Source organism: Penicillium pulvis, assembly GCF_028828015.1.
Source record: "Penicillium pulvis strain IBT 33274 chromosome Unknown contig_5_segment0_segment0, whole genome shotgun sequence".
NCBI classification, from domain to species: Eukaryota; Fungi; Ascomycota; class Eurotiomycetes; order Eurotiales; family Aspergillaceae; genus Penicillium; species Penicillium pulvis.
Window position 1 is genome coordinate 1,293,155 of NW_026643078.1, and position 17,866 is coordinate 1,311,020.

General features: G+C 49.6%; 6 protein-coding genes across 6 annotated transcripts; 2 read left to right on the plus strand and 4 right to left on the minus strand.

Moving 5' to 3' along the window:
* Positions 1-186: 186 nt before the first annotated feature.
* N7503_007069 (glycoside hydrolase family 16 protein) lies at positions 187-1,335 on the minus strand (the record flags this gene model as incomplete). The annotated part of the gene is made up of 2 exons (XM_057066616.1): positions 187-481; positions 533-1,335. 2 exons carry the CDS (start codon positions 1,333-1,335, stop codon positions 187-189), a joined length of 1,098 nt encoding a protein of 365 aa, XP_056920297.1.
* A 2,686-nt stretch (positions 1,336-4,021) lies between these two features.
* On the minus strand, positions 4,022-6,945 carry N7503_007070 (GH92 family glycosyl hydrolase; the record flags this gene model as incomplete). Its single annotated transcript, XM_057066617.1, has 10 exons — positions 4,022-4,394; positions 4,447-4,539; positions 4,588-4,658; positions 4,712-4,800; positions 4,859-5,400; positions 5,468-5,558; positions 5,619-6,134; positions 6,218-6,302; positions 6,351-6,497; positions 6,556-6,945. 10 exons carry the CDS (start codon positions 6,943-6,945, stop codon positions 4,022-4,024), a joined length of 2,397 nt encoding a protein of 798 aa, XP_056920298.1.
* Positions 6,946-7,825: 880 nt separating this feature from the next.
* On the minus strand, positions 7,826-12,371 carry smc4 (condensin subunit SMC4; the record flags this gene model as incomplete). Its single annotated transcript, XM_057066618.1, has 4 exons — positions 7,826-7,921; positions 7,975-8,052; positions 8,107-8,859; positions 8,916-12,371. The coding sequence occupies 4 exons, from the start codon at positions 12,369-12,371 to the stop codon at positions 7,826-7,828; spliced, it is 4,383 nt and encodes a 1,460-aa protein (XP_056920299.1).
* A 231-nt stretch (positions 12,372-12,602) lies between these two features.
* On the plus strand, positions 12,603-13,744 carry N7503_007072 (ELYS family protein). The gene is made up of 3 exons (XM_057066619.1): positions 12,603-12,801; positions 12,862-13,091; positions 13,139-13,744. The coding sequence occupies exons 1-3, from the start codon at positions 12,648-12,650 to the stop codon at positions 13,700-13,702; spliced, it is 948 nt and encodes a 315-aa protein (XP_056920300.1). The 5' UTR covers positions 12,603-12,647; the 3' UTR covers positions 13,703-13,744.
* A 735-nt stretch (positions 13,745-14,479) lies between these two features.
* Positions 14,480-16,523, plus strand: N7503_007073 (FG-nucleoporin nup42; the record flags this gene model as incomplete). Its single annotated transcript, XM_057066620.1, has 4 exons — positions 14,480-14,525; positions 14,575-14,661; positions 14,929-14,962; positions 15,017-16,523. The coding sequence occupies 4 exons, from the start codon at positions 14,480-14,482 to the stop codon at positions 16,521-16,523; spliced, it is 1,674 nt and encodes a 557-aa protein (XP_056920301.1).
* Positions 16,524-16,975: 452 nt separating this feature from the next.
* Positions 16,976-17,595, minus strand: S10a (40S ribosomal protein uS10; the record flags this gene model as incomplete). Its single annotated transcript, XM_057066621.1, has 3 exons — positions 16,976-17,060; positions 17,157-17,380; positions 17,554-17,595. The coding sequence occupies 3 exons, from the start codon at positions 17,593-17,595 to the stop codon at positions 16,976-16,978; spliced, it is 351 nt and encodes a 116-aa protein (XP_056920302.1).
* Between the last annotated feature and the right edge of the window lie 271 nt (positions 17,596-17,866).

Sequence of the window (17,866 nt, forward strand, 5' to 3'; positions counted from 1 at the left end):
GGTTCCATGGCCATCGCAGACGCCCACGGAAGGGACACGAGAGTCTCGTAAGGAATCAAGTCATGGTGGTGTCTGAGAGACCGACAGCACAGGAAAAACAGATTCGCGGAACCTGTTCGAAGCGATCGAACAAAAAGGAATAGATATCAAGCGGCGAGTCGAGTATAGGAAGTAAAAGGATATCCTTTAGCCGACTTTATTGTAGCCACTCTTTCTCCATTCACTTTGTTTCCATTCATTCTGGTAGTTGAGCATTTCAGTGCGCTGGTCGGCAAATTTGGTGTCGTCCAGAGCTTGTGCGAGACGGCCCTGGCGACGTTGGCGTATACACCACCACATGAATGCACCGACGCAGGCCGCGCCGACTACACCGCATGAGACGTAAATGCCGATATGGGCTCCTTCGCCAAGGTCATCCCATTTCTCGGCCAGTGTCTCCTTGGCCTTCTTGTTGAGTTCGGTGACAGTGGTAGAGTTACCCCTAGAATATAGTTAGTTATGGTCGAATGGAGCTCATGTACGGAGTACTTACGAGACCACCTCGATACTTTGCCAATCACCCGAGTGGTTGCCGTACTTGTACTCCTTGCCGGAATGGAAATCCTTCACACGAACGCGCTGGACGGTCATGGTGAATGGGGCATCATCCCAATCGACCAGACCACCACCCCATTCGATCGTACCCAAGGACTCGCTTTCCTCACCGGAAGGCCAAATACCGATCTTAACTTGACAAGGAGTCTGTGGGTAGTTCTTGCCGCCAAGTGTCAGGGACTCGGAGTAGTTGACTGTGCGAACCAGGACGTCATCCAGCCACCATTCCAGTCTATCATGATCCCAATAGGTGGTGTAGTTATGGAACTCAGTATCGGCGTTCGACATGCCCACACTAGTGCCGCGATCGTATCCAGTAGTGTTGCCCTTGCCGAAGAAGTCGGTCTGCACGAGCGATGTATTATATCCGAGCCATTCCCAGTCGATTTCGTCGAGGTCGTCAGATTCGAGGACGACACTACTGATGATACCCGCACCCTTGGCCATCTTGACCCATGACTCAACGACGCCGAAGAAGATATAGAAGTTGGACTGCAATAGGAGAGACGATCCATTAGTCTCGAGGGTGAATTCGGCTCCTTCGTCGGTATACTTGAGCGCGCCATCAGTCATGTTCCAGATAGTGGCGTCGAGCGTCTCGTTGAACCACCATGTATGCTCAGTGCCGAGAGCAGAGTCGGCAGGACATGTAGTATTGAGCGGATCACATGTAGTGGACGTTTGGGCAGCTGCATAACCAGCCAGGGCGGCCACAGCGGCGAGAGCGAATGTGTTTCTCATTGTGAAAGGACGTTCCGGTCTCTTCCTTTCTTTAAATCAATAGCAGATATTGGGCTAAACAGGTGGTTCCACGGAAAACAGATAGAATGAATGAATGGACGAGATCAAGATCTCGGAAGCCCTATCTCCAAAGGAATGGATGTGCGGTATACGCGCACGAAATGATCGTATGTGGAAGACACGAGTAAGAAGATTAAGAGAGAAGCATGGGAAGGAAATGGGGGGAAACACGCCAAATGTGGGTTCGTCGCATTACGGCTAGCGCTGGGGCAAATAGTAAAAAGCAATTAAATTTGTTCATTTGTGCTTTCACAGTAAGGGGAGGAACTGCAAGATTATGTCGAGACTAAACCGCAGCAGGTTTAACCCCAGCGGCCCCGTGCCTGAAGCTAAACTCAATTAAGGGATTCTAAGCTTGTTTAGGCTGCGAGTCACCGCCACTGCAGAACAATAGGTTGTCATTGGTCATTCAGACCCGATAAGACCGGGATCCACGGTTAAGTGCAGAATCAGAAGACACGGTCCTCTGATTTGCTTGACTTGGCAAATCACTACCCTATACAAGCAGCCCAAGCTATACCAAGCATCTCGTATCTCGTAATCTTTACGGATAGTGTACAGATCGGCAAATGTCAAAGAACGAAAACTAAGCTATTCCTAGTCTAGAACCCGCACACATGCTCTTTCCCCTTATATTCAATATGGCGTTCTAAGACATCTGCTAGGCAGCAAACATAAGAACCCTTTTGCGCTGGCCCCCTATACAAGTCTATTTTGAGTATCAAGTGTACGGAGTACCGAGCTCAATTTTTTTCCCTCACGAACCGAGTCATCCGGACAGGCTCCGCACTTTCAACCCACAAATACCACCGTCAACAAGCTAAGTCGACCCTGTGGAGATCCTTTCATGTCCGCTCAGACCTAATTTGGTCCGAAATGACCGGTTCCCACAAGCGAGCTGGGGCGACTCGAAAAGGGGTGCCACTCTTGCGCCGTCATTCGCCAATTCCATGCAGGATGAGCTGGGCGAAGCTTTGAGGCGTCGCGCCGGCCCTTGGCCGTTACGTGGACATCTCACTAGTGTCATTTCTGGCTGGAATCAAGATTGGACAGATCGTTTGGTTGGCTACGGCAAGTTGGTTTAACCCCTGATCCGAAGTTCGTCCATGTTTTTTTTGTCCCTTCCAGGGCAAATGAGGGTCTTGAAGGGATTACGGCCCCGGGACCCCGAGATGCCGGACTTTTGTTATGTCAGCGGTCAAGTTTTTCTTTTGCGGAGACCAGTCCGTTCTCAGCAGTTTAAGCCGAAATCACGCCCCAAAAATGAAACGTGCATTTAATTGATTTCATTTGCTTTGATTTGCATATATATCATGAGTCATGTAATTGGTCCATATAGTCTTGAATCGTGCATGTCGTGCATCTCGTATCCGTTCATATTATCTCCCTTTTCCCTTCTCCATGAACCTGCATCCATGGATAGACATTACCCCCCTGTGCCCCACACATAATATTGTTCCAATTTCCCGATCTGAATCGGTCACTTGATCAGCTCAGATACACTTTAGCTGGTCGTCGGACATCATCGCGATATCGTCGTGTAGTACTGCGCGAAACCCTGGGTTTTTCAACCACATCAACGTAGGATCCTGTGCTCCTTCTCCGGCTTCCCCGGGATCGAGTGCTAGGGGGACGATAGCCGACGTCCGGTTCGCTGCTGGTCCACACCCCAGGCATTCGGCAAAGTCGCCACAGCCACAACAGGAGTAGGGTTCCGGCCATGGTTCCGAGCACGATACCGGCAATGCCGCCCGAAGAAATTGTACTCGGGCATCCATCGGTTGCTCGTGCGGCGAGCTTCATATCAATCGGGGCCTTAAAACAATTATCAGTTATCATTCCATGTTTTGCCGTAGAGCCGTGGTACTGGGAGTTCGGATCCGTTCTTTGGCGTCCCATGGGTCTGCTATGCACTAACCATCTTGAATGTTGACACTTCTTCAAGCGGAATACTATTCTTTTTTCTATTTTCGTCAAGCTTCGAAGGTCACTAATGACAAGCTTGATGCTAAGAAGATAGTATGCGGTGGGTCTGCAATCGATCGCCAAGCTCAACGAAATGCCAAATGTCAATGAACCACCGACCGAAACGAAGGTAATAAAGAAAAATCCAACAAATCCAGGATAAATCCGAGATGGACCGTATCTCTTATAAACTCCTCATCGCGGATCAATCAATCTCACTTCCAACCTCCTCATTTCATCCCGCTCTGACGTCAAGAAAACGTCGGCCTTGGCGGCCTGGAAGAGCAGCGATCTACATCACCAAGGGTACAAACCTGTAACCCTGTCGCAAAGTCTCGTATTTGACAACAGCTATTGGCCACCAACTCAAAGAAAAACTCAATTCTCTCAATCCTGTTTCCTGGCCCCGAATTGACACTGGCAAACCTGGACGGGTCAATTCCCGAGGAATCGGTACATGTGAAATCTTACGATTCATGCATGTGGCTCGGATGGTCCGGGTTACCTATCGAATGCGGGGCATGTACTTTTATGCTTCAGGATCGAAAAATGACGCACATCGCACAGTGAATCTATTGTGATAAGCTGCCTCTACAGTATGCATGCCCCGCCAAGCGCACGCCCTTCTCGCAATGATTCAGCTAGCCGGGTCGAGGTCTGGCTATTTCAATTCCACATGTCCAGGTGAAGGCGGCACATCTCCACTTTCCCACATCTTCGCATCCTGACCTAAATCGAACTCGATTCTTCCGCCGTTGGTCATGATATCTTCGTGCTCGAACCAGTTTTTGGTCCACTTTTCCCCGTTGATCTTCACGCTCTGCACGTAAAATCCGTCTTCCAACCCGGTCGCGGAGATGCGGAGCGTTTTGTTCCCGTTAATAGTCATGTTTAGATCTGGGAACCAGGGTGAAGAAAGTAGGTATACGGGCTGTGTGACGATGGGGTAGATACCAAGCATTTGCCACAAAAGCCAGGAATTCATGGCTCCTGCGTCGCTGTTGCCGGGTATGCCGTAAGCGGCGTCTTTGAAGCTGTTATTGGTTAAGTATGAGTCGCTGTATTGGAGCTTACTGCGGGACTTACTATTCGTTAGCGAGGCTGCGTGACTGTGCAACACTCTTGTGTTGCTTATTGATATAGTTGTACAGGTAGGGTGTAGCGAAATCGGGCTCGTTTCTTTCGATTGGTTAGTGAATATAACGAAATAAACTCACTTTAACGTACCCGATGTTCATCAACGTGGTAATGCCAGCTCCGTTGTCACCAAGATCTTGGATAGCCATGTTTGGTTTGAACTAGACAACACTATTAGTGATCAACCACAACCTCACAACCTAAATCATCTTACCATCATGTCAAGCCTCGAATCAAACGTCTCCGATCCTCCCATAAACTCAATCAAACTCTCAACATCATGAGGAATAACGAACGAATATTCTATCGAGTCTCCGTCAGCTTCTCTTCCAGTTCACCATCCACAGCCTGTAATACATACCCCACGGAACAGCCTCATAAGTATACGAAGACCACTCACACCCCCCACACAACCTCGGATCATAATCCGTACTATTGAAAGTCCCATCTGAGAACTTGGGCGCCAAAAACCCCGTGAAGTTCAGACTCTCCACACTCTTATCCCAAATATTCTGCCACCCCGCCGACCGGTTCAAATACTTCTGCACATCACTAGGCATCTCCCCCTTAGCAACCTGACTAAGCGCAAAATCATTCAAACTATACTCAACCGTCCGCGAAATGCTGCGCGTGTTGCGGTCCTCCGATACATAGCCAAGCTCTTTCCAGTCGTCTAGTGCGCCACGACCTTCTTTTGTACTGGCGGTGAAATCCGTAGGGTCGAATGTGTTGTATGGTGTAACTTCTGCGTCTTTAAGCATTGCTGCGTAGCCGTCTGTCCAGTTTATTGAGCCGCGGAGGCCTTTCACGTAGGCGTCTGCTAGAACGTTGTCGGCGTCTGAGCCGCCTTGGACGAGGCCGTTCCAGTTTCCGGAGCGGCCGTCTGGCATGTAACCCTGGTGTCTGTGTGTGTGGTCAGCTGAGATTTATTGGGGACTGATTGTTGGCTAGGGCTGGTTGGTATTTGTACCTCCAGATGTCGATCAGAGCTCGGATCATGGACTCGTAGTACTCTGGTTGGAAGATGTGATAGAAGCTGACCGTGCAGCGGAAGATATCCCCTGTAGAATTCATGGTTAGTATGACCAATATAATCGGGAAAGAGATTTCCGTCCACATACACATGGTGTAGAAGTCATCCCAGAATGGCTCACCAGAATCCCATAAAGGATTCTCGCCGGACCGGTCGGATGGCATCAAGTGCATGAAGTATAGAGAACTATACAGCAGCCTGACATGTGTCATGTTCGCCGAATCATCCAATGGAACCTGAATCTTGTTGAATACATCCTTATTCCACTCTTTGACCCCGTCAGCTACAGTGTCATTCAACGTCCAAGATGGAATCTCTTTTTCGATGTAGGAGCGTGCTCTTGCGGTAGAGATTGAGGAAATTCCCACGCGGGAGACAACACTTGAAGCCGACCCGGAACTCCAGCTCATCAATGCACCGATGCGGTTGTTCATTGGTCCCGAGTTGGCTTTTTTGGTCTGATTCCCGTATGTCGGTTGGCTTATTCCACCATTCGCCAGGTTTTGATACTTGGGAATTGGGTCTGTGTTTACGCCGGAAAATGTGCGTGCCTGGTCTGGAGTCTCGAAAAACTCCCCATAGAAGAAGACTGTAAATGGAGCACCTGTTGTCTGTCAGTATTTATCTCTTGATATTGGGTTGGTGGCTTGCCGTTATTCCATCCGCCGATGTAGGTTCCATATCCACTATATGATTTCCCGTCATCTTCGATTTCAATCTCCCCACCAACATAAAATTGACTTCCGGAGTCACCTGGTGATCCAGGTAGATACTGAAGATATTAGCTATGCCTCAAGCTGAGCCGGTCTCCATGACCTACATGAGACACATCAACAAGAACATGCTTCTCCCCATCCGGGAACGAATACTCCATAATTCCAGCATGACGCGAAGCAGATAACTCAACAGTCACCCCACTTTCCAGTCGAGTCTTATAATATCCCACACTAGCTTCATCATCTCCAATCTAGCGGTATCATCATGTCAGTCCAAGCCGAGAATATTTGAGCGAATCCGCTACTCACCCTCGGCTGACTATAAGTCTGATTGTCAAGGATATTGACCGGCGCCTCAACCGACGTCAACGGCATCTGGGCAATCAGTCCATACTTGGGTGCGCCCCCAGTCCCACTCTCATGCATCATACTAATACCCGTAACGTTTCCATCGGGCGTCCATCCTCCATTCAAAATAGCAGTCGTCCAATTCGCAGCCGTCGAGTCTATGCCCACCTTCGCAACACCAAACGGCCGTGCACCGCCCACAAAAATATCGCCTCCGCCGGCCCCTGTTCCATCTGGACCTTCAGAGCCGATGAACACATTCACGTATTGTGAGAGGTCGACCGTGGCTTTGGCGGTGCTGGTTAGTAGGATTAGACCCAACGAAGGGGCTAAGCTGTGATTCCACCGCATTTATGGCGATAGTGAAGAGTGTGACAAGCTTGAAGTCTGATTTCACTATGGGGTCATATACTGCAAGGTGTGTTCAATAGATAAAATATTGTATGTACTGCGCCTCCTCAATTCTTATACATTCCCCGGCAGGAGAGAACCCCGATCCGATCCCTTCGGTGTAACGTCCGTCAACTTGGGTTCCCTTGTGTCTCCGTGTATTGGAGATGCGGATTGGCAGGATCATTTTGTTTTCCGTTAGTTTCTTTGCTTTACCCCGCATCCTGCATTGTATGGGCGGCATATATTGGAATCGGGAATCCGTGCTCCGTGGTTGAGTACCAAGACATGTTCGATCGGCAAACAAAATGTAACACGGGGTGCCTGGGGGCTAATGATTGAAGTTTGGAAATTGAGAAGTGGGACTGGTTGAAGCTTGTTCGGTGATCTGTGCGAGTAAAGTTGGGGTAAATTCTTCAGGCTTTTTTTACCCTATTACCCGTTTAAGAGTACGGACTCCAGGCTGTGGTCCCGGGGTCTGGATAAACAGACCCCTAGGTTTCTCTTTCGATCAATTCAGCGATTGCTTAGGCCAAGTACGTATTCTCGTCTTGGGGTTGGTTCACGACTCTCACAGCATCCACAATCCCAAGCGCGACTAAGTCTGGGCTCAATCTCGGAACTACTAGGTCAGTTCGAGTGATTGGTCGAAAATGAGTTTTAATATGTATATAGAAGAAAAATCGCAAAATTAATATAGAACAAAAAGAGTTTATTCAAAGATCCAGATACTCCAAGCCCATGATATCATCAAAACGAGCAGGCAACCCTATCCAGCCAGGTACCATCCAAGGATGCGGAGGAAAACACAAAGAAACCATGCAATATTGACCCTTTATCATTACCGGCCCTCAATGTAGTCTCTGTTCTCGATTGTAACACTCTTGGTCATATGGTTGACCTTGTAAACTCCGACAAGCCTAGAAGCAAGTTCGAACTGTAGATTGTGTTAGCTCAAAATTCATCCCGAGGCTAGCATCGGCAACTTACCATGTTGTTTCTCAAAGAAATGACAATGAACTGAGCATTCTTTGTTCGCTCTTTGATATAAGAAGCAACGATAGAAACCTGTAGTACCCCTATTAGCGTCGATACAGTAAACAACACGAATGAGATACCCACATTTCGGAAATCCAAGGCAGCATCAATCTCGTCCATAACGTAAAGTGGGGTAGGCTTGTAATGGTGAAGCGCAAACACAAGGGCCAAACTGGATAGTGTCTTCTCACCACCAGACAGGTTTCCAATGTTCTTCCAACTCTTCTTTGGTGGCATGACAGAGAAAAGAATACCCTCTGAGAAAGGATCCAGTGAGTCAACAAGCTCCAGCTCGGCATTACCACCCATGGTGATCATCTGGTACATCTCCTTCAGACGAAGAGAAATGATACCGAATCCTTCCATGAAACCATTCAAACGAGCGGACCGAAGACCGTCAAGGCGAGCCTTTGCGCCGTCCCGGGATGCCAAAGCCGTGGCCAAGTCTGCAGAACGCGATTCATGCTCAGCAGCGCGGCGACGGTACTCTTCGATGACAGCCAGATCAACAGAGGCGTTCTGAACCTTCTCTTCCAATGCTACAATGACTGCTTTCAATGACTCCTTGTTCATCGCGTCCAACTCGTCCTTGGTGTACATCTGGAGTTCAGTAGATTCTTGCTCTTCACCCAAGTCACTGACGTTCTGCAAGGAAAGCTTCGCAAGCTTCTCTTCCCAGTAACGACTGCGCTTTTGGTTTTCTGAGAGAGCCTTTTGGTTCTCCTCCAGCTTGTTGCGCATTTCGATCTCAGTGGCCCGTGTCGCGTTGAGCTCGGCCACCTTCTCGTCGAGTTCATCCTTCAGAGCCTTAAGCTCTTCCTTCTTCGTCTCAAGGGCCTTTTAAAAAGTTAGCATCGCAGTCCTGGCCTTGTCATGATATCGGGTTTGCTCACCAATTCAGCCTCGTCGGCCTTTTGTCTCCAGCCAGAAGCATCATTTGCTTGTTTTTCAACATCCTCCTCTAGCTTTTCCAAGTCTTCAGCGATTTGGTTGAGCTCCTTTTCTGCTCCATCACGAGCCTTGGAGTGCTTTGTGATAAGCTTCTCGTTCTTAGACTTTTGTACTTCGGCATTGGAAATTTCATCGGCCAACAAGCCAATTTGTTCCTTCAAGCCATCAACCTTGGCTCTCTGTCCACGAAGACGCACACCACCGACTTCCATGATCTTGTTTTGTAAGGTCTGGATCTCTTCCTCGATACCACTCTTCTGACTGTTCAGATCTTCGATCTCGTCATTAATGGCTTCGATTTGCTTTTCGAGAGTAGTCGCCTGTGTGGCATCGGTCTTGGATGGTTTGTGCTCCGCACTAATCTCTTTCACTCGTCGCTGAGCATCTGCAAGGCTGCGCTTAGAACTGTCGATCTCGATCAGGATCTTCTGAATCTTGGTCTCGACCCGCGGGATCTCGTCAGACTTCTCACGAATCTGAGATTCAACATTTCTCTGCTTTTCCGAGAAGGCTTGGAATTTACGTTCCAACTCCTCGAGGTCTGCTTCCAGGCGGGTGACCTGTTCCTTGGTGGTATCTGCGACTTGCTTTGAGGACATACCACCCCGTGCGACACGAGTACCACCACCACTCATTGTTCCAGACACGTCAATGAGTTGTCCATCCAATGTGACTACACGCCAACGTCGAGCACCATAAGCGATACGGTTTGCTTGTTCAAGGTCCTTGGCAACCAATGTGTTCTGCATGACACTGTAAAAAGCTGGTGCAAACTTCGGGTCCTTGGGCTGAACAAGGTCAAAGAGCCGGGGAACGCTTTCCGGTGTGTAAATGGAGGACATATCACGGCGAGGCAAACGGTCCAGGAGAATGAAGTTGGCGCGACCAAGGTTGTTCTTGCGCAGATAATCGATACAGTGTTGGCCGACCTCCACGGTCTCCACGACCATATTGTCGAGAGCTGGGCAGGCGGTAGAAATGGCGACATCATACTTCTCATCGATAGTACCCAAGTTACCCAGACGGCCGTGAAATCCATCAATGCGACCAGATTCCTTGAGTCGCATCAATCCTGTCAAAACACTTCCACGGTTCTGGGTACTTGCAAGGCTGACTCGTGCTTCGTCTGCCTTCTGACGAGCACTTGAGACATGCGAACGAACCTCGGGTTCACGGGCGACGTACTTTTTCAGGTCGTGCTTCAGCTTCTCCACCTCGCCTTCCAGGGTTTCCTTTTGAGCTTGACGTTCCTCAAGATCGGTTTGCTTGCTCTGCAACGTCTCCTCGATGGAGGCGATCTTGCCATGTGCTTCCTCGAGCAGAACGGCACCAGCATTGCTCCGCTCGCGAAGAATATCCAGCTCACTCTGGGCGACAGCGACGGCAGATTGCTTCTTGTTGATCTTCTCGTTCCAAGGCTCGAGAGACTTCTGTTTCGTGGCGATTTGGTCAGAGAGGCCTTGAGTCTTTCCTTTGAGACTTTCACGAATAGAGTTCAGCTCTTCCTCCTCTGACTTCATCTCCTTTTCGAACTCAGTAGTCTCTCTAGTCTTTTTCTCGATGTCGTCACTGAACTTTTCGACCAAACTCTGACACTCAGAAGCAGCCAGACGGCTTGTTTGCATGGTCTTTTCGAGCTTCTTCTGCTTGCCAACCAAGAATTTTTTCTTCTCCTCGAATTTGACTGATTCCTTGTCGTACTTGGCCATTTCCTTTAGCAAGCCCTGCGCTTCTTTCTCCATGGTCTCGTATTCCCGGACTCCACGCTTGTAGGCTTTCTCAAGTTCCTTGATGCCCGATTCGTTTCCTTCGTGCTTCTCGAGCTCCATGTTTAAGAGCTCCTGCATCTGGAGGATTGCTTCCTCGGTGACGCGGACATTATCTGCACACTCATCGATGTAGATCTGGTAGAGCGCTGATTGCTTTTCAGATAACTCGTTTTCGTCTCGAATGTACGCCAGAGCCTTGTTCTTCTTGTCCTCGAGCGCAGTCTTCTCTTTCTCGACGTGTTGCACTCGATTGTTCTTCTCCGCGCACACGTCGTTCATAGACTCCAACTCGGTGGCTGCCTCGTCGATCGGAGTCTTGTACTTTGAAGTTCCAATGATGTCTTCCAGATATTCGAGAAGACCTTCGTCATGCTCGCCGGTGGCTTTCGCTTTCATCTGGGCAATGGACTCGACTTCACCTTGTAAGATCAAGAACCGCTTGTGATCAAGATCAATGCCGCGGTCACGGAGGAAGGTGGTGACCGCAGTAAAGTTTGTCTCCTTTTTGTTCATGTAGTATTTGCTGCTGTTGTTCTTGAATGCGCGTCGAGAAATAACCAAGTGGGAATCTGGGATGACTTCGTGGCCGCCGTCTGGCAGGTCGAGAACTTGCTCGAAGTGGACCTCTACTTCGCAGAAAGGTAGGTTGGGGTGCTGAGCTGAATTGTGAATCAAGGCCGAGATTTTGCCCTGTCGCATCTTGCTAGCACGGAAGCCAAACACAAAAAGAAGGGAATCAATAACGTTGGACTTTCCCGATCCGTTTGGTCCAACCACGGATGAGAAGGATGCATGGAATGGACCAACAATCTGCTGTCCAGCATAACTCTTGAAGTTGGTCAAAATCAAATTCTGGATGATCATCCGAGGCTTGGCCTCTGCAGGCTCCTCCGGGGCTGGAGCAGCCACATTTCTCGATTTCATGACTATATCCATAGGCTTTTCCAATACTGTAGAGTTGGGATTGATGTAAGAGACCTGGGATTTGGGCTCTTCCGGCTGTTTCGATGGGGACTGGTTGACGGCGGATTCGGTAATGTCGGACAGAGGCGGTACACTTTCCCGATGAGCTCGCGCTTCAGGTTCTGGCGATGCGGATGGCTCTGGAGTGGGAAGTGAGCCCTTGACCGACATAGACGTAGTTGAGCCACGGCTCTTGCGGGGATGAGACATACTATGTCTTTTCAATGCCGCCTGGTTGGACGGCGAATTGGGATCCGCGTCCACAGCCTCAATACTCTTTCTCTTCAATGCTGCGTTATTGGAAGGAGATTCGGGATCAGCCTCCACAGATACCAGGCTGGCTCCTTCATCATTTTCGTCGTTTTCGTCCGTGTCGGTGACCTGCGATGCGTCTGAGTCGTCTGCCACCGATGGCCGAGATTTGCGCGCCGGCCGCGCAGTAGAGGGCGTCGATGGCTCAGCCTTGACATGGCTCCGCGACACTCGTTTTGTCTTCCTGGGGACTGGGGTGTAATCCTCCTCTTCCTCTTCCTCATCGTCATCATCATGCGTCGAAGCCGTGGGTGTCACATTGCCAGCATCCTCTGATTCGGACGTCTCTTCGATAGCGTAACTCCTGCGGGAAGCTGAGCGGCGAGAGGGCCGACCCTGTGTAAGTGAAGCCATTATGCGCAAGTCAGTTGAAGCGCTTGCTTCATGGGCGCGCGGGGATGGCGGGGGAAAGATGATGAAAGATAGACGCAGCAAGCTGCGGGAACCTTAAGAAAGTGGGTTGTTTACCTCCCGCCCAAATAGGGATAGCTTCATGGTTCTGCCACAACACAACTCTCACCGCCAGGATTTTACCGCGACATTACCAAATTCATTACCAAGATTACACCGCTTTGCTACGGAGCACTTCATTCACATACTCTATTTCTACAATACCCCAAGCTCCCAATCATGGCGCAGTGGGAGGATTTTAACCAGATTTTTGCTTTCAACAAGAAATATCATTATGATGCTAAGGTAGTCGAGCTGATCAACTCCAATCGCCGTGCGCTAGAGAACCATCTCTTCGCCGATCGGCTGTTGGCACTGGTTGGTATCAAAGGAGGTACGAACAACTTGGTAGCCCTGTCGTGATTCCTGTCACTGACCACAAAGCTCTATATAGTGACCAAAGTCTATCCTCCAAAGACCAACGCCGACTTGCGCTCACTTATTGATCACATCGTCTCCTCTGAATTGGATATCCATCACAAGCAAGCCTTGATCTATTACATTCTCAAGGACTGTCGAGCTGCGCCAGATGCAGCTGGCCAATTTGCACGCTCATGTCACTTGCCCGAGAAATACCGTCTTTTTATTGAAGGTCTATGGCATATGGATCGTCTTGAATTTCGGGTATGTTCCCCCGCCGGAGCTGCATAGCTATCGCTAACATGCAACAGCGCGCAATCGAGTACTTGGCCGAACCTTCCCTCATTCCCACCTTTCCCGACGAGATTCTCTATGTCCTCACTCTCTCCCAACTCCCTAAACACGACAATGGTCTTGCGATCGCATACTACCTGAATGCTGCACCGCCTCTTGCAACCGAAAAGGTGCAAAGATCCTTCTACGAGACCCTCTGTCGCTCAAGTATCACTGAAGCATTATTCTTCTCACGGAAATATGATGAAATCAAGCGTCGCAATTACTTTGTGCAGCTGGTTGAGTTCATTCACAAAACTGCAGCTGGTCAAACACGCAGTAAGCGTGCGATGGAATTGGTTGGGCTGCCGCTAGATGAAGATGAGGAGGAATGGTTTGAGGAGGCTTTGCTCCGTGGGAGTGCCAGCACACTCCCCGGTGCCAAAGATACTTTGATGATGCGGCGATTGGCAACAGGCAGAGTTGACGGTCTGTCGGCAGAGCTGGAAGCATTGGGCGGGAAAAAGGTGGACGGACTTAACTGGGATGATCTACGCCAAAGCATGCGGTACACACAAACGGGTGGTAACCTCTTGGAATGATTTTAATGATAGCAAAATGGACAATTTAAAGGAGTTCGGGCTTAAAAATAGAATCTATTGTTTTCTTTCTGGAGAGTGCACTGGCTCCAAGGGGGCCTGACACCTGTGTATACCTAATGAAGCCATTTCAAGGTACCCGTGACACATGCCACGTCCAGTCTTGTCTACATTGGTGGCCCAACAGTCTTGTATTCTCTAATGCATGATCTCGGGAGTTCCTGTCCTTTCCCAAGCTTGGGTTTCAACTACCTAGGTAAGTATGCTTGCCATGACTCCGGATTGCCCAAGTGCAGGTGGACTTCGGAGGTATATATATCCTGACCTCGGGAGTCCCTGGGGCCGCTATCAAAATGTGCTGCTCAGGTGGCTGGGTACCCTTTGAATTACTCAGGTTACTCTGTATCTCAGTAATTAGTTTATTGCAAAGTAATTCCGCAACATTTGAAGTGATTTGACTAGACTTTGTATGAATTCAAAGTTCATTTCATCTCATATATCGAGTCGAGGGGCCGATAACCGATAAGGCACTCGATAAGAGATCAACTTCACAATTCGCGGAAAACAGCTTCAGTTTCTATCATACGCGTTGTACTCTTCCTCTACAGCTTGCAATACATCTTTCAGCTCACTCAATACTGGTTGATTGATTCAGATTACTTTCACATCAACTTACAGCGAAATAGACCTGCAATTGCCTGTCCACTGCGTCGCCTTGAATTGGGGCTATCACAACCGCGCCAAAGCAGCCCTGAAGTGTCAATGCGGTCATAGTCCAGAATGACCATCTGCGCTTTCTTCCAGCAGGGTCGCTGCAAATTTGGTGGTAAGTAAGGACTGATAAGAATCTGGCTTAATGGCTAATAATTGTTCAGACCGCTGCAAGTTCGAGCACCCTGGCCGCAATACAAACGGTTCGTCGGGGAACCGGTTTGGTGCTCTCGCCGCTGGTGGCTTTGGTAGTAAGTGAATTTGCTGCTAAAATGGCAGCATGCAAACATTCATAAATGGATTTGCTATCTCAAACTTCCCCTTTCATTGCGTTTCCACATTGATTTTGTCCCCTATTCTCTCTGCACATCCCAGCAACCCCGAATCATCTATGTCTCCTCCAGAAATGATGCTTCAACCATCAACTTCCCGCAAACCCATAATTCCCCTTGGAACATCCACTCGAATCAAATTTCCCTCCAAGAAGGGCTCAGGCGCTAACTCGCAACGTGTGGTAGATCAAGGCTCGCGACAGACCCAACAATCAACAGAGTAAGTACTCAAAGCCAAGTATTCACAATGACTTAGCGACTAACTTGATATAAGTTACAACTTGAATGCCAGCGACATTAAGCTCGACCTGACTGTTGGTAAAGGTCGCCCAGAATGGATATTCTCTGCATACGCACCTTTGCGAGACCTTCCACGGCAGCTATTCGGTGGTCCCCAACGAGAGCAGAGCATGGAAGAGATGCGACTTCGCCACTACCAAGCAGCAGCAGCAGGCAACATGAATCAGGCTATGCAGGAGGCCGAGGCTCTGTATGCGGAATCAGCGAAACAGATGGAATTGGCGTTGAGTGATATCAACGGCGCCATCCAGTACATCACTGATGGAGCTAAAGAACATCCGAACCGAATCGACATCGTCAATGGCAACACTGACTCCAATGCGAACCAGGTATCACCTGCTTTCGGCCAATCATCCACCCCCGCTCCCACCAATGCATTCGGAGGTAGTTCTTCATCGACAACCTTTGGCCAACCATCAGCATTCGGAGGCAATTCCTCATCGACAGCCTTTGGCCAGCCATCAACACTCGGAGGCAATTCCTCATCGACAGCCTTTGGCCAGCCATCAACACTCGGAGGTAATTCCTCATCGCAAGCCTTCGGCCAACCATCAGCTTTCGGGCAAACTGCTTCCCTCGGCCAGCCGTCTGCCTTCGGACAACCATCCAGCCTTGGCCAAAAGCCATCTCCCTTCGGTCAACCCTCAGCCATGGGAGGACAGGGTGCCTTCGGAAAGCCGGCATTCGGCCAGCCAGCACAACCTGGCAACACCCAGCCTGCGTTCGGTCAATCAGGATTTGGCCAGCCGTCGGGCCCAGCACCCTTCGGTGGTGCTGCAGCATCTCCGTTCGGCACGGTCAACCAGAACGCCAACCCCTCTGCATTCGGACAGCCGCCAGCCCAGCAACCTGCTACAGCCGCAAATCCTTCACCATTCGGTCAGGTAGCCACACAACAAGCCGCTGCGCCATCTGGGTTTGGCCAGCCATCAGGCACAAGTGGCTTTGGCCAGCCTTCCCAAAATCCAACACCATTCGGTCAACCCCAGCAGGCTAATCCAAATCCGTTTGGCCAACCACCCGCCGCGGCAAACCCATTTGGAGCCCCGCAAGCTGCTCCTGCTCCCTTTGGTCAGCCTGCAGCTCCTCAAGGGTTACCGGTAGCAAATGTCGATGCTGGCCCGCCTGCATTCATGCAAATCGATGACCCTAATGAGTTGAACCCGCTGCCACGACTGCAGGGTGAAACCAGACGTGATCCTGGCTCTAATAGGCTCACTGCATGGAAAGGCCGACCCGTGCGATACGTTAACAATTACCCTTGCTATGAACACCCGCAAGACCCCAAGACTCTGGTTCGTATTAATTTCCCTGATGGACCGCCTGATGCAGCTACTCTACGTGATTCTCAAGGGAAAGAAGATGAGTATACACCAGAGGTCATTGAGATGTATCAATTCTTCCTTGCGAATGGATACTTCAAGGATGGCATTATTCCGGCGGTGCCACCCAAGAGAGAATGGATCAGTTTTGATTTCTGAGCTTGTTATTGATTTCCTCCATTGATATTATCGGGGAACTCGAGACGCTTCTTCTTTTTCTTTCTTTTCTCTTTGTTTGTTTTCAAGGTGCATATCCATGACTTGCCGGCTTCTGTCATTTGATTCTTATGGGTACAAACTTGGTTTCAGTGTTTAGGTACCTCCTGCAAAATGGCGTGTTCGGTGTTCCAAGGCATCATTTTATTACGCTTACCACGGTATGATTACTTTACAATTCTACAATTTCAGATCCAGGATCTGCAGGCACAAAGTTCTTTCTCAAGATGTTTCCATTTTTTTGTATTTCAGGTAAAGCGGGTATCCACCACGAAGTCCTTCTCAGGCTCAAAAGCGGACAACCAACTGTTCCGCAACCAAAGACTCGATATGACAGAGCAGCCGGTCCAAAAACCCTCCCTGATCCATTGCAAGAACTACTTAGGGTAGTGCATTTAAGCAGCAATGGTAACCTCGACCTCAACACCGGCCTCGATGTTGATGATGATCTGCTTGACGGTCTCGGTGGGGGCGAGCAGGCTGTGACAGGATCAGTAAATGTTCACCATGGTAACCAATACAGCGCACGGAGACGCCGCACGCCGTAGGTATTTAGATATATCCGGAAAAACTCACTCAATCAGGCGCTTGTGGATGCGCATCTCGAACTTGTCCCAAGTCTTGGAACCCTCACCGTTGGGGGTCTTACGGGTGGAGATGTTCAGGGTCTTGGTGGGCAGACGGACGGGGCCCTTGACCTGGAGGGACTTGGAGCGAGCACGGTCGATCAGCTCCTGGCAGACCTTCTCGAGGGAGGCAACCTTGCGGGAGGTGAGGGTGATGCGGATCTTGTGGACCTTCTATAAGGGGCATTAGCAATTGCACACAGACATGAATAGGTATGATAGCCAAATGTTAAAAAGGAGAGAGAGGGTTTTCCGCCGGCGCATTGCACAATGTACTTTGCGACGGCGAGGAAGGTGGTGGCGGCACATAGATAGTGGGAGATGATAGAGGATGAGATTTCACGTACAGGGCCCTCGCCGAACTCCTTCTCAGGCTTCTGGAAAGACATCTTGAGATTTTTGTGGTTGTTGAAAGAAGCTAATTGCCAATCAAGACCTGAACTGCTGGGCTCGGTAATGTGATGATGGCCGATGGAGATTGTGGGTGTGGAGCGAGAAATGTGAACATTTTTAGTGGGAAAACGCTTCGTGCTTCGGCTATCGCAACGCTAGTCCCGATCGGGTATGCTGCTGACTCATCCACGTCGGGGACCAAATGCAGTTCTATCTACACGACGTAGCTTATTTGATGGTCACTTTGTTTGTTAGCTATCCTGTTTT